The sequence below is a fragment of the Porites lutea genome, chromosome 12 (assembly GCF_958299795.1).
Source record: "Porites lutea chromosome 12, jaPorLute2.1, whole genome shotgun sequence".
Classification (NCBI taxonomy): domain Eukaryota; kingdom Metazoa; phylum Cnidaria; class Anthozoa; order Scleractinia; family Poritidae; genus Porites; species Porites lutea.
Genome location: NC_133212.1, coordinates 13,465,250 through 13,480,069, shown reverse-complemented (window position 1 = coordinate 13,480,069; position 14,820 = coordinate 13,465,250). Strand labels below are relative to the sequence as shown.

General features: G+C 39.1%; 1 protein-coding gene across 1 annotated transcript; it reads right to left on the bottom strand.

Moving 5' to 3' along the window:
- Positions 1–200: 200 nt before the first annotated feature.
- On the bottom strand, positions 201–14,751 carry LOC140953967 (dipeptidyl peptidase 2-like). Its single transcript, XM_073403353.1, has 11 exons — positions 14,527–14,751; positions 10,940–11,076; positions 10,063–10,226; positions 6,937–7,075; positions 5,903–5,990; positions 5,026–5,084; positions 4,187–4,477; positions 2,330–2,486; positions 2,112–2,176; positions 1,473–1,543; positions 201–515 (listed from the first exon to the last, which is right to left on the bottom strand). The coding sequence occupies exons 1-11, from the start codon at positions 14,681–14,683 to the stop codon at positions 434–436; spliced, it is 1,410 nt and encodes a 469-aa protein (XP_073259454.1). The 5' UTR covers positions 14,684–14,751; the 3' UTR covers positions 201–433.
- Positions 14,752–14,820: the final 69 nt, after the last annotated feature.

Here is a 14,820-nt window from a genome sequence, read left to right as displayed (position 1 = left end):
ACGCGTGGCCTACAAACTAGGTCCCACCGACAAAAAAAAGAAACGACTGCATTTTTAGAGTCTCGCTCTGCTAAAAGCAAGCTCGACTAATTAGTACACATTGCGGTTGATTCCTAAATACTAGAAAATTTAATGCTATGCAAGCGAATAACTAGGTCTCAAGTTCTGCCATGAAAATAAGACTAATTTGGACAAACAAATTACAAATAAACTTGGTCAATTTTATTAAAAACAGTTATAAAAATTCCACTTCATAATTACATCGTAAATGTAAACCTATATTTTTAAAGACAAGTTGCAGGTGACCTGTCTCTTAAGTTAGTTGCTTTGCACTAATTTAAAAAAGATTCAAAAAGACTTATCATGGTATTCCATCAAGATTAAGATGCAAACACTTATTTTGGAAGCGAATACTTTTTTATAATAAGTTGGTCTACTCTATGAACATGCGAATAAGTTGCAGTTCTTGTTCACGGGCTTGTGTGACGGTTGGTGGGTCCTGAGGGTTGGATGCCCTAAATGAAAAAAAAAAAAAAACCCAGCAAAACCGGTGAAAAAGAGTCTCCCCACATTCCGTTCCACTGAACGCACAATAATAATAATACGAGATCAAGGCTCTGGATAATTTCACCGAAAAAAACTGTATTTTGTCAACTCAAGCTTTAAGTTGGAGCCTCTGCTCATAGGACTTCAGAAAAGTTGTATCGTAGTTTTTATTGTGCTTTAATATCCCTTGGTAGTGTAATGTAGTTTAGGTTACCGTAAAATTCCGAAAATAAGCCCCTCCATGCATAAGCCCCCCAAACCGGTAACGCAAAAAACCCTCCATTAAATCGCCCCTCCAAATATAAGCCCCCCGCGGGGCTTGTACTTGGAAAATTACCCTCAAATACAAAGTAACACAAAGCCAAAACGGTAAAGTTACTTCCAACGATAAGGCTAGCCCAATCGATTTTGAAACGCAAATTTCCCTCCGTAGGCAAGCCCCTCCAAAAATAAGCCCCTCAAAAAGGGCCTTTGAAAAATATAAGCCCCGGGGCTTATTTTCGAAATTTTACGGTATTTCATTCAAGGGCACAACACTGTAGGCATGGACAGTGTCCAAACTCGCTTCTTCAATAATGCATTGATTGTATCAGTGTATAGCATATTACGGTATGCTGTCAGCAGGTTGTGATGTCACTGCCTTCTAAAAAAGGGACAGAATAGTCGACAGGATATTCAATGCAAGAAGGGCTTTTTACCCAATCTGTGCTTTATAGATTCACTTCTCAATGGAACGCCAATCATTATCTCGTGCTCTTGAGCTACAGAGAAGAGAGCAAACTTTCAAGAGTTGTGACTGGACTGAAATTACAAAATAATTTCCTGCATTCAGATCTTATGGTGTCTAATGCGTTCTCTAAAGTGGTCAAAAACGTACTCTTCAGAGATTTATTGGGTAAGCAAAGCAACTATTGTACAGCAAATACCTCAAGTCAAGATGATGGGCTCCACCCTTGACCGGAAGTGCAACAAGTGTTGCGGAAACATCTTCAAGAACCTAAAAAGAACAGAAAATAATCACTTGCATGTTTCTCGGCAAGTTCATGATATAAAGACATGTTTAGTCCTGCAGATATTCTATAAATAGCCGATGTCATTCATCGAGTTGTATTTTTGCTGTTCTTGCTATGTTTTTAGGCTGAATAGTTCGGCTATTTCTTCTTCATGAAACGTGTGAAATGCTCCGCCATATTGTACTGCTCTAACAGGGAGTCCATTTTTCTGGCATTTATGCTGTACTATTGACGTCATTTTCCAAATATCGCAAACGTCCTCCAAATTTGGTCAACGCTAGCTGGTAATAAAGAATTAGCCGCAGGATTTGAACGAATCAAAAAAGAGAAAAACAGTCTAGGAGAGAATAGATCTCACAGTACTATCTCAATGTGGCAACAGTTGCCCAAAAGTATGTGAAAGTGAAGTCTACGCCAGTTTACTGAATACATTGTTGAGTTACAGCAGTCTCCCTCGCAGGAGGTTTTTGTCTCGTCAAGAAGCGTTGCGTGACGAAACAAAAATGGCTGCGCGGGAGACTAGAGTTGCAGCCGCTACGTTAAATAACATACCCCTCCTGGCCTCCAAGGATCTAAGTCACCGTTGGAGAAGATAATGTTGGAAGCAAAAGATATATCTGATGGGAAAAAATAAGACTACATTAACTTTGTAAATAATTTACATAGAATGAAAATTTAGTCAGAGTGAGGTGGGACACACAACAAACTACAAAATATGATCTTCACGCCAGGTCAATAAAACGCAACAGCAAAGTTTCAGTGTAACTCACCTTTCCCCCAGAACTGAATGATGGGCCAGTTGGATCGTTCAGTCACACCCCATTTATCCTGGCAATATTTTGCTCTCATTTCAGGGGTGAAGGGTAAAGCTGGAAACATGTCTGTCTTGTTATTTGAGCCTGCAGGCAAGCTTACCTCAGTGCATGCCTGAAAAACAAAAATAAAATTAAATAAAAAAAAATCGCAAAAGATAATTTTGTTACTTACAATGTCCGTTGCTAGACTACTCCAATAACAAAGGAGATGACCCAAGAATTCTTTTTAAGTCTTAAAGGGATTGCCATGTGGTGTGCTCGCGGCTACCTTGCAGGGTTTTTCCGCCGCCTGCTTGGCTCAGTTGGGAGAGCGCCGGTCTGCTGAGCGGGAGGTCGCGGGTTCGAACCCCGGCCGGACTAACACTCAGGGTCTTTAAATAACTGAGAAGAAATTGCTGCCTTTGTAATGACATCTGTAAACGGTTAGACTTTCTAGTCTTCTCGGATAAGGACGAAAAAACCGTAGGTTCTGTCTCACAGCACTTACACTTATCTGGTTCTTGTGGGATGTAAAAGAACAAACACCACTGTTCGAAAAGAGTAGGGGACGTAGACCCCGGTGTTGTGGTCAACCTTCACACATCACATCATTCACATCATGGAGTGGGTGGGTACAGTAAGCTCATATATGGACTAAGGGCGGCTGCCAGTGGCACCTTTGTATGCTGACGTCCGAGCTTACTGTTCACATGTTAAAATGTATTGTAAAGAGGGCACGTCTGTTGTCCTCTCATCCACGACTCTTCATCATTCATTCACTCCTGGAGGATAATATATCGCATAGCTCTCAGATCAGCTGTGTGAAAAGCCAGGGATAGCTTTGAATGCCGGAGGGGATAGCCTTGGACATTCTAATTTGTGATGCATTCATTACAACTCAGAAAACAGGTCATTTTTTTAAATAAAAAAATCGATGAAGTAACAACAAATGGCAGAGAAGATAAATTGTCCTTTACTACTCCCTGCTTTCACTAAATCATCGTAAATTCTTTGGAGTAGTTTTTCAGTTTCAGTGCCTCGCTACTTGTAAGCAGCAATACCTTGCCCAAATATTTGTTTTAAATTTTTGTTTTTGTTTTTCTAACTACAAACAGTATTTCCTAATCACTCTGTAGTTTTCTGTAGGTTTAGTTGAAATATCACTAAAATAACTGTTTTGTGTTGTCAGTATCGAAAGCTGTGACCTGAATAACTCAACTTTGCTGTTTATAACATGACCTTTGGTAAGCAAAATGCAACTATGATAAAGAGCATCTCTCTTCGTTAATTCTACCATTGAATGTAAAAAGAAATAAATAAAAAATTATAATAAAAAAAATAGTTTAACAATAGATGCATTTTTCTTCAGTGTAATTCTTGGTCCCTTCAGGAATCCCAGCCAATGTAAGATAAGCTTTTATTCAGGTACACAAAGACTATTACAGTAGCCCAGTGTTGGGTTGAAGTCTGTTGAAAGCAAATAATTTAATTAACTATTGCAGTATACATATGAAAATGAAGAAATGATCGTCGCAGTGAACGCAACTTATGCAATTGTGTAAAGAAGCCTGAAAAAAATTCAGGACTTCAATGGGGTTTGAACCCGTGACCTCACGATTACCAGTGTGATGCTCTACCAACTGGGCTATGAAGCCACTGACGTTGACCAAGTATTAGTATCAGGCTTCTTTACGTAATTGCATAAATTGCATTCACTGCAACGATCATTTCTTCATTTTCATTTCATTTCGGCAGTTCATATATGATTTATTTCATATATCATTACCACAGTATACATAGTTTAATGCACCAACAGGTTTCTTTGCTATGTACCTGATAGTCCCAAGCAAGGCTATCTGGACCAAGACCACAACCTGTAGGATCTGCACATTCAATGTACTCAGTATCTGGATCAAGGCATGATAGTGTTCCGTTGGTTCCATTGTACACCAAAGCTGTGGCACCAGCCAGACCCTCGAGCTTAGAAGATGCAGTGGCCATCATTTTGCAGACCACATTAACAGGGTACCCAGGCAATGGAGCAAGAAACTCTGTAGGGTATGGGTAATCACCCATGGCAAGAGTGGTGAAAGAATTACGAATCCAGCCTAACATGTGGGGAATCTGTAAATTTAGAGTAAAATAAACCCCAGCTAGCACATGTGCTTTAGTAAATTAGGTTAAATCGTTGAGGAATCAGTGAGCCCCCCAAAAATGATGCTGATCTCTAAAGGTGCAGTAACTTGCAGTGTTCTTCAGTACAGTACAGGTCAAAATCTTAGAATCTTTTCCCCATCATACTACTATATGAGAAATTTCTGCAATTTGATTGGCTTAGAGCAGTGCTATTTCAGCTTAATTTGAAATACCTACCTGTGAGAATTACAAAACCTTTGGGGGTAGTAGTATAAACAAATAATAGCAAGATTTGTACATGTTATTTCGCATAAATACCACTTGCGATATTTCAAAATTGTCTCAAATTTCACTCACCTAACGGCTCGTGAAATTACACTAACAATTTCAAAATATCACTCGTGATATTTATACCAAATATCACTACAAATCATGCTATTACCTATACTAATTTAAGATTAAGCAGAATTCTTTTCTCTGTTGGTAACCAAATCAGCCTGGCATTCTAATAATGAAATTCAAATTGAAAAATATACCTGCTCCACTGACTGAAGTGGTTTGCAAAGTTTAAAGATCCGTGAAAGCTCAGACAGGCCTGCAAAAGATCCACACCTCTGGTTACAACAAAAACAACAAGAAGTTCTAGCAGCACGCAGGACATCAGAACCACCTAAGATAACACTTATAATTATTAGTAAAATCCAACTAGTGGTCTATTATCAATGCTGCATTCTGATGGGTTGAGCTACTACTAGGCTATATGTTATAGTCCACTAGTAGCAAAAAGCGCTGGCTTTGCAAATCACTATAATGGCAGCTGAATTGCATTTTGCTAGCTAAAGTTGTTTTGTGTGGATACTTTTGACCAACTAGTCGGATTCTACTAAAACAGTTATTCCTCTCGCCCTCATCGCCTGTGAGTCAATAGCAAAGTCTTGTTCAAGGGCTATTGATGACTCAGGGCCCATTCGGGCTCGAGGAATAAACTGTTAACTATCCATCATATCAGACTGATGGATAATTAGAGACTATAACAATTGCATGAGATATACAGGATGATGACAATATTATCTTTGCTGAGCTTGGCAGATTTCATAATTTTAATAACAGTGAAATCATACATTATTACATGTATGGCTGTAACAGTACATGTCGGATTAAAACACTGTAAAGTAGTTTTACAAGCTGCTTATTTTAAGGGTCAGTCATCTTAATAAATCAATCACATACCGGTTAACAAGCCTTTCCTTAGGTCAAAAGATAGCTAGACTGCTCAACGAGTATTTTTGGTGTGCTATGTATTCAATCTTGTTGGGACTCAAGGATTTTCTTTGTCCAAAACTCATGAAAATAATAAAGAGCTTGTTGTTATGAGGTGAACACAAACTCATGATAAAGCTATTTTCACTGCACCTTCTGCTCCTTGATTTTTCAGCATCTCAAGCATTTCAAATGCGGTAACAATATAACCTGGGCAATCAGGATCAGCATTATGAAAGTCCTGAAAAGTATATAAATATATCATACATACATGGAGTACATTCTTGGAATTAGTAATTTAATACTAGAATGCATTAAATTTTCCACCTTAAAAAGAGAGAAAAGGAATAGCGCGCATTGTCAAGCGAGTGTTTACAGCTGTATTTAATACGAAAAAAATACTAAAAAGGTACCCAGCTTTTTTAGGATCCAGTCAAGGGAATCTATTAAGCTCCATAGCTTACTTATTATATTTTTACCAATATAGAGTGGCCAGCCCAGTAGCAATCATTTGCTCCACACAAGAGGTAGTTATACTATGCCAGTTCCAATTTTTCTTTTGTTCTTTTGCATTAACAGTAACCTTGAACTGTGAACCAATTCATCCCTGAACCGCCTGTAACCGCTTGTGTCCCATGTAGCTTCTACTGCTTTTGATGTCATCGGTTTTAACGATCAAGGACAACTTTGTTTGCTAACTTGTGCAGGGTAAGAGAGATCTTTCAAACCATTCCAGAATGAGCAGTCAGGGAGGCCGGAGAAAAAGGCGAAATAAAGCCATATGACTTTGACCCAAAAATTCTCATTAAAATCTTGTTCCACTATCCACCTATACCATAGATTCGTATCATCTTATCCTAAGATCCTAAAAGCTTTCCCCAAAATGTTTCCCACTGTAGACTGCAAAACAGTCGTTTTTTTTCTCAAGACTTTTTGTTTGACTGCTCGCGCGTACTTGAATACGCAAAAATACGGACTGTTTTGCAGTCTATTCCCACTGAAATGAAGCCTACTAATATTACTATAATTTATATGCCCAGCAAAAGAAATGCAAAACAAGAGGGGAAGAGGGAAAGCAAAATGAAAAAGTTTCAAAACTTTGCTTTCTTCCCATGCCTCATATTTTGCATCTGGATCAGAAGGCCACAAAGTGTACGACCTGTAAATGGATTCATGTAAGTCCTCACCTGAGTTACTGCCGAGAAAAAGAACTCCCTCTCACTCCCTTCAAAGGTCACCATATATATTGGTGCACTGGCTGCCAATGCTGCATCAATCACATTTGGGTATTTGAACCTCATATAGGCACTTAGCATCCCACCATAACTGATATAGAATTACATTGTTTAAAAGATTTAATAAAATAAGCAAAAAATAATGTAACACATATTGCCAAAAAAATTATAAAAGGTAAAGCTGGAAAAATTGCTACAAAACTGAATTGAATTAACACCAGCAAAGAAGGTATTGTCATATCAAGCTGCTAGTTAGGTAGCCTGAATTTCAGGTTGTATTTCAATTGCCATTTTGCCTTTACAGTGCTCCAGCAACCTTCTGAAGTCTAACAAAGGATGAACTTGCTTATATACTGGAAACACCATTTCAGCCAGCAAGCTTTGTTTCTGATCATGTTGTTGAGACAAAAATAAAAAAATTTGGTTCCACATTGCTCATGTCACTTCTCTGAAAAGGATACATCTGTTAACTACTGGAGGTGTTCATACTGTTCAACAACAACAACAACAACAAAACCAAAAATGTTATTGGTAATTAAACATTTTGACAAAAAGCACTGTCCATAGTCACCAAAGCATGATGTATTTGAGGCGGGTACTGCATGCAAATATAGTCAAGTTTAAAGCTCACTAAGCCAAGTTCATAGTAGTGCTAAGTTAATAAATAATTATTGTAACCATTGAGAACTAACACAAGATGAAAGTTAAATCTTAATGAAACTAAGTGAATTGTAATAAATAGTACTGGCATTTTCAATTTGAACATCTTGTACACCTCCAGATGGTACAATTTATTGATAGCTTGTAAACATGTAACATAGTACAACTTCTTTATGGTTGGATGGATTTGTGACTAAACTGTTTTCCCTGGCTTACACAGTTCCCCAGATGAGGAGAATAATCTGGAAACACTTTAACAGAACAAAAGAAAACAAGACATGCCAAATGGTAAGAGGGGGGCTCCAAGCAAGCCGAAGGTCAGCCGACATGGGTCCATACCTGCCAACTCTCCCGGTTTTCCCAGGAGTCTCCAAGTTTTTCATGAAATCTCCCGATCTCCCGGTTAGAGCACCAAATCTCCCGGATAAAATGGACTTTTGAGCATTTCTGTGCTTTAGTTTGAAATTTAGTCCATTTTTTCACAAAATTCGAACTTTTTTTATTCATTGTACAGTTTCTGGGACATTTTTGCACATGTTTAGTCAATGACAAAGATTAGTTAGTCATTACAATGATGAAAGCGCATTTTGATCCCATGTACGTCATGTAAGACGTCATATAATGTCCTAAGGCAATTTGTTGGCACGAGCGGGGGGGGGGGGGGGGTGTTGGTGCTGTTGACATTCAGGGGTGGGGGGGGGGGGGTGTAGTGCAAAATAGAGAGTCTCCAGATTTTAGATCTCCAGAGGTTGGCAGGTATGTGGGTCCCTGTCACCCCAGCAGTTACTGTTAGTAGTTATACTGCTGGCTCATATCTTTGAGGGGGTGGTATTGCTGGCTGAAATGTATGACCAGAGCCTGTGCGCCTAGTAAGCACAATATTGGACTTGATCCAGGTGCCAACATCAAGGGTTGCAGTGTGATGGCTGCTTATACAGTCTTTTTTCGTATAGGGAGGCTTCATGTCCTGCTTCAGCAACTATAGAGAACTTGAAAAATTCAGTGTCAGAGAAAAAACTGAATGGTTATACTGTCGAGCTTTCTGGCATTTCGCTGAGCACTGTCCACAGCTAACAAAGCTGTTTGAGGCGGGTAGTGCATGTGAATAATAATGATCAAGACTAAATCTCACCAAAGGCAAGTTAATAAAAAAGGAGAGAACAAGACAAATTTCAGCAAGCATTAGAAGGTAAGGAAACTTGTCTGGATGCACTTTTTGTTTTTCCTTCTCATCTCCATCTAGCTTGTCTTTCTCAACTTCTAGCTGGCCCAACCAAACAGCTTGTTCTAAATTTCTAGATCATTAATTTAGAGTCCAAGGAGAAGAAATCTGAAACATGCTTTTGTGTCTGCCACTGCAACGTCTTGCCATGAGTAGTCACATGTCGGATTCAGTTGAAATGGACTGAGCACAACAGGATCCAATTCTTACATAAGTTACTTGGCCAAAATGGTGACAATTTATGGCAAGCAAGTAGCCAGCAAGAAGTTTTATTCTTATGTCATTTTCCGCTGCATTTGGAATTCTCAAGTGAAAAACTGTTAGTGTCGAGCCCTAGAGGTATTAAAGCTCCCAAAACAAGGCAGACAAGACTGGTGGGATGCCAGACAGCTTTTGCCAGTCTTATTGAGGAGAGATGCACATCCATGAAGGAGTAGTAGTTTCACAACGTGGAGGCTTGTAACAGAAATGCACCACCATCTCGCTTTCCACTGCAGACTTATGTAGAGTAGAACTTGGAAATTTGTAAACCTGTAGTGGGAAAACCTTGAAATAGCCGGAATACAGATGGCTAGAGATTCTGGCAATATTATTTTGTGAAACATAATGCTGGAATCAAAACTGCAACACACTGTTGGTCTCTCAAAGAAGATGGATGTACCATCACTTGAGGATGGTAACCTCCTCACTGACAAAAATCAGCAGCTACATTAAAGAAAGACTCAATATGGGCCCCGAACAACAAGCCAGAAGTCATGAAATGTTAAAAATGTTTGCTTGGTGTGGGCACAAACTTACAACTTTACGTGTACAAGACTTTGCTGAGCCAAAACTTTGTTATTATTTTTTTTGACAGGTATGCTAAAACTTGCAGTGTCATAAAAATTAAGGTACTGTTATTATATATTTTCCCTACATATATCTGGTCCATGACAAAGTTGAAATACAATGTAACAGTGGAAGGGTCTAATCTGCTCCCTTTAGCTCTCTACTAGACCAGCTCTGTGGACATGAAGACCACACTAAACAGGCAGATCATGCTTTTTAGAGCTGCCTTGTTTCATTCAGCCAAAGAAGCAACTGCACAGAAAGAACAGTGACAATAAAGGCCATCGATTTAGACTATACAACTAACAATAATTGTACAGAGTAAATTATGGAATAAATGATACAACAAAAATGTAAGCATATCTCACCTTCCACCAAAAGCAACAACTTTGCTCTTTGTTGCTTTAAACTGAACCTTCAGTTCTGTTATCAACACAGCATAGTCTGCCATGGCTTGTTCTATTGTAAGATATCCAACTTTGTCATGTTCAAATGACTCCATGCCAAATGGAAGAGATTCCCCATAGTATCTCTTTAAACCAAAAACAAAAAATGATGTTAAATATTATAAAGAAAATAACATGCATGTGTAATTATGCTGAATATGGAGAGGCATTTCAGGGCAAAATGAATTCAAACTAGTTTGATATCTATTTTATTTTGTTTTATTTTTATTATGATTTATAGCTGTGAATGAGCAGAATAGTAATGCTTTACAAAAATGTGGAAAAAGAAAGCGAATCGTTTGCAGTCAAGCATGCGTGTAGTAGTCATTGCAATTTCACCCTTATTGATCACACTATACATGTCATATGAGACCATACATGCATGATTACATTAAATGTAATGGCAAGGATATAAGATTGCAAATAATGAAAATTTTGCAGACATTTATACAGATGATATGCTTAGCACTGCAGTTTACTAACCTCTCTCCAGTTTACAAGTCAGACATAAGCAGATACCTCATAATCAAATTTTGAACCTGCTCGCCACAAAGCCTCCTGTGTCTTAGCTTAATTAGTGGTTAGAGCATCCAGTCCAGGAACTTGAAAGGTCGTGATTTTGAATCTCATCTAGACCTTTGAAATTTTTCTGAGATTTCTATTAGAAATCTCTTTCTTCTAAAACTAAGAAAAAACTGAACCACAGTATCCATGCACACCCTGAGCAAATTTTAGACTGATGATGCCTGCAGTACAGTCTAGCACACAGTATACAAGTAGAGTGAAAGTTCAAACTTACATGTTCGCCAAATATGACTAAGGCATTAAACTGCTCAGCTGCTTCAAAAACAAAGCCTGAATTGTCCCAAAATGAGGTGATAGAGCCTTCATTGCCAGTATAAAAGAAAATGGGTCCGTTCTTATCCCAATATTGATCTACCAAGAAATAATCAATTAACATTGATAAGCACAAAAAGAAATTCATCTGTTTTTCAGATAATGCAAAGACATACACATTGTATTTGTAGTTCCTGCATTCTCAATACACATGCACGGATGGAACTAATCGAGCTGTCTGTAATTACATTATGTTCAGGACATTGCCACAGTTCGCTTTTCAGAGTACATACTATACTGAACAAAATCTCTAGCCCTCCCCATTAGTGAGGCCCTGCCCAGGGGGCTCCCATGTTGCCCGTCTGAATTTTAAAACGTCTTGTGTCGGTGTTTATAAATGCTTGTCGCTTATTGTCATCTTTGCCGTCACAGTCGCAATTTGGCCGAGGGAGGTTGTCTCTTGTCACGATTTCATTTTACGCGCTGTCGCTCCTTTTTGGGCCATGTCGCTTGTCGGACTTTACCCTGGCAGGGCCTCATTAGTTTGACTGGGATCACGTTGGAGGATGGTTTACAGGCATTAAAAAAAAACAACAACAACAAAGAACATAAAATTATTATAGACGTACAGTTTGTAAATCACCTGCCCATGACAAAATTGAGACAAAAAAATAATGGTGAAAGCAATAATGTACACTGTTGTACTATATATATATATATAGCAATGGAAAATGTTGAATTTTTCAGAAAAAGTACATAAATGAGTCCTGGGTGCGTCCATCTGGACACAAACATTTGTTTCATGCCCAGGGCTATTATCGAGTTTGTTTTGGTAGCTGTCAGTTGACCTTAATAAGGATGTCTATCATCAAGTTAAACACAGGTTATGCTCTCCCACACTAGCTTAGAAAGTTTGGCATTTCACATTGGTTTCCCTGTGGTGAAGATGGACCGGCAGACAAATGGTCACGTAATCATCAAAATTTCTCGGATGGACAGATTAGCAAATTTCATAGGTATGCATGGGGCCCCGCTTGCATGTGCGATTCGCACACATGGAGCTCCTCTATTGGTAGAAAGTTGAAAGGTGCTTTAAAAAATTTGAAGAATAATGCAAATATGAATGAATGAATGAATGGCAAAGCTTATCAAAATATGCATTGAAAACTGCTGGAAAAACCAGACATTTCAAGGGTGCTCCCTCTTTTAAACCACTGAGGAAGAGGAAGCACCCTTGAAATGTCAAGTTTTTTCCAACCTTTTCAATGCATACAATGTATTTTGATGAACTTTGCCATTCATAACTATAATATACTTCAATAGGGGAATCATTGAATGGGTTTGGGACTCATTCATTGATGGAATGTTGAGTCCCAGGACTCAGTGATCTAAATTTGTAGATGGATTGATCACTGAATTTTTTAAACAGTCATACATGTACATGTAATTTTGCAGAAATCCATAAATCTTAGTCTTTTGCACAGTCTTCTCTTTAAGTGGCTTTCCAGCTAGTTTTTGCACACCCTTAATGCCATCCCTGGTATTGTTTACATTATATCCCATAATTTTTGCGTCAATGTCACGTGACTACGTGCTGTAGAGGACCTACAGTGCATTTGCAGGGATGAATGGTGGGTGCTTGATTGATAAAATACCCTGCAAAACTATGAAGGGAGAGAAACCACTGTGAGCAACCGTTTGCTTTTCCATCGAGCATGCTCGACGTCTGCGAGAGTCTTAACTAGGTTTTTCCTTTTCAAAGTTAATTTATTCATCCACAGTGCTGAAGTCAGCAGCTTGATCAAAGAAGCAAACAGTTGCTCACATTGGTTTCTCTCCCTTCATAGTGTAGCGTCCAGCCTGGAGAAACCACTGCTCGCAGGGTACTTTAAAAGCTGGGCTGTCATTAAGAGGTGGGGGCAGGAAATTTCCCCCGGCTACTATGAACATGGCCCAAGGCTACTTTCAAAGGAAAATAGAAGAAAAATAGAACCAAAAGAAACCCCTAGCCATTTGGTTCCCTGCCTACTTGTTGTATTTACCCTGCAATTTGAAATCTTAGTGACAACCCTGAAAAGAAGGATATGACACAAAAAGAAAAATCTGAAGAGGGAAAAGCATCTCTGCTAAGGCCTTAATTATATCAGAATAAAAGCCAGATCCTTTCATTAAAAACAAAATTAAATTAGAGTGAATATTTATATTACATGTATAGGGCTCAATTAATCAATAATTAGCCTGCGTAGCAGGCGTCGAAAGGGGTGGGGGGTAGGGGGTAGGGGATAGGGAGAAAGGGAAAAAGGGTAGGGGGATTGGGGAGAGGGGGAGGGGACGCCTGCTGTAAGAACCCCCTTTTGTTCATATCTGCGGACGCTGGCGTCCGCAAATTCCTGATTGGCTGAGCCGTAATGAGTAACATATTGAAATGCGCGTTTCACAAATCAACAAACAGTCGAGATGGCAGCGGTAGACGTGGATATTGTAGAGAGTGCTTTGAGAGATGTGAATTTCTCTAGTGGTAGAGAAACTGTTTTAAAACCAGAGCAAGAATCAGCAGTTAGGGCTCTTTTAGCCGACAGAGATGTTCTGGCGGTTTTGCGGACCGGATACGGCAAGAGTTTAATTTACCAAATGTTTGTACGCGCGAAGAACTACGAGCTAAATGGTAATGCGGCGATTCTCGTCATTTCGCCACTGAAAAGTATCGAAGACCAGTTGCAGGAGATGGAATTGTTGGGCTACCCAGCGAAAGATTTAGCCAATTTATCAAACGATGACATTCGCTGATGTAACTTAGCAATAAAAGAGGGTGGTTTTACCTCATGCCAAAATGCTGCTTATTCCAATAAAGTTGTTTTTATCTGCTGGGTAGATTATGCTCTGGAAGGTTGCATTTATACACTGAGCAAATGTTATTTTAGCCGCATGTTTCACACTGAGAGGTCATGACATACATATCGATTGACTGTAGTTATTGTTTTCTGGTGGGCAGGATTTGCCCTCTGACGCAAGCGCAATTTCTTTGACCTCTTTTGAAGCTAAAGCCTTTTTTATTATGGCTGAATAAGGGTTCCAATTTTCTCCAAAGTGCCTTCTGGATCTGAATAACTAAGCCAATTTCTTTAGTCCGTGAGTGTAATGTTTTTCTGCAATGGCGAGTGTAGCGACACTTGATTGACAGTAAGCGTAATCGGATTACTAGAAAATTGGTAGGCGTTATGCAAAAACATAGGCTCTTTAGCGCAGGCGCTCCCTTCCCTTTTCCCTTTCTCCCTCCCCACTCCACCTCCCCTTTTTGCGCCTGCCACGCAGGTTATCAATAATCTACTTAGTATATTTTAAATATAAAAATGAGGATCAGCATACAGTGTACGCTTGTAGGGGTACATGTAGAAGCGCCTTCACGCATTTGCTGCTTGCAAACGTTTGCGGTCTTTGCGATATCATGCTCACTAGGGTATCTTGCTCCTCAAGCCCAAAATTAAGCACCGAATTGGCAGAACTGAAGCTTAATCTAAGTGTCATATTGAGGTTATTTACTGACAGTACCTGTGTAGAGGTATCGCTGTGAAAATGTTGCATCTTGAACAAAGTTGAAATGATCAAGTTTCTGCATAAAATATGCAATGCTGTACTTAGGAATGATGGCACCAGTTAAGGAAGTGCAAGCCACGAACAGAAGTGAAACGATGAATATGTGATCCATCTTCACAACAAAACTCTGCTCACTCTGCAAAAAGAGGACTGAATGCGATGTACCAGCAGCACGAGCACGTGAATGTCAACTGACTCAGTGAATTAGTTTATGTAAGCTGCATGAAATGTCAACGGCACGTTCTCATG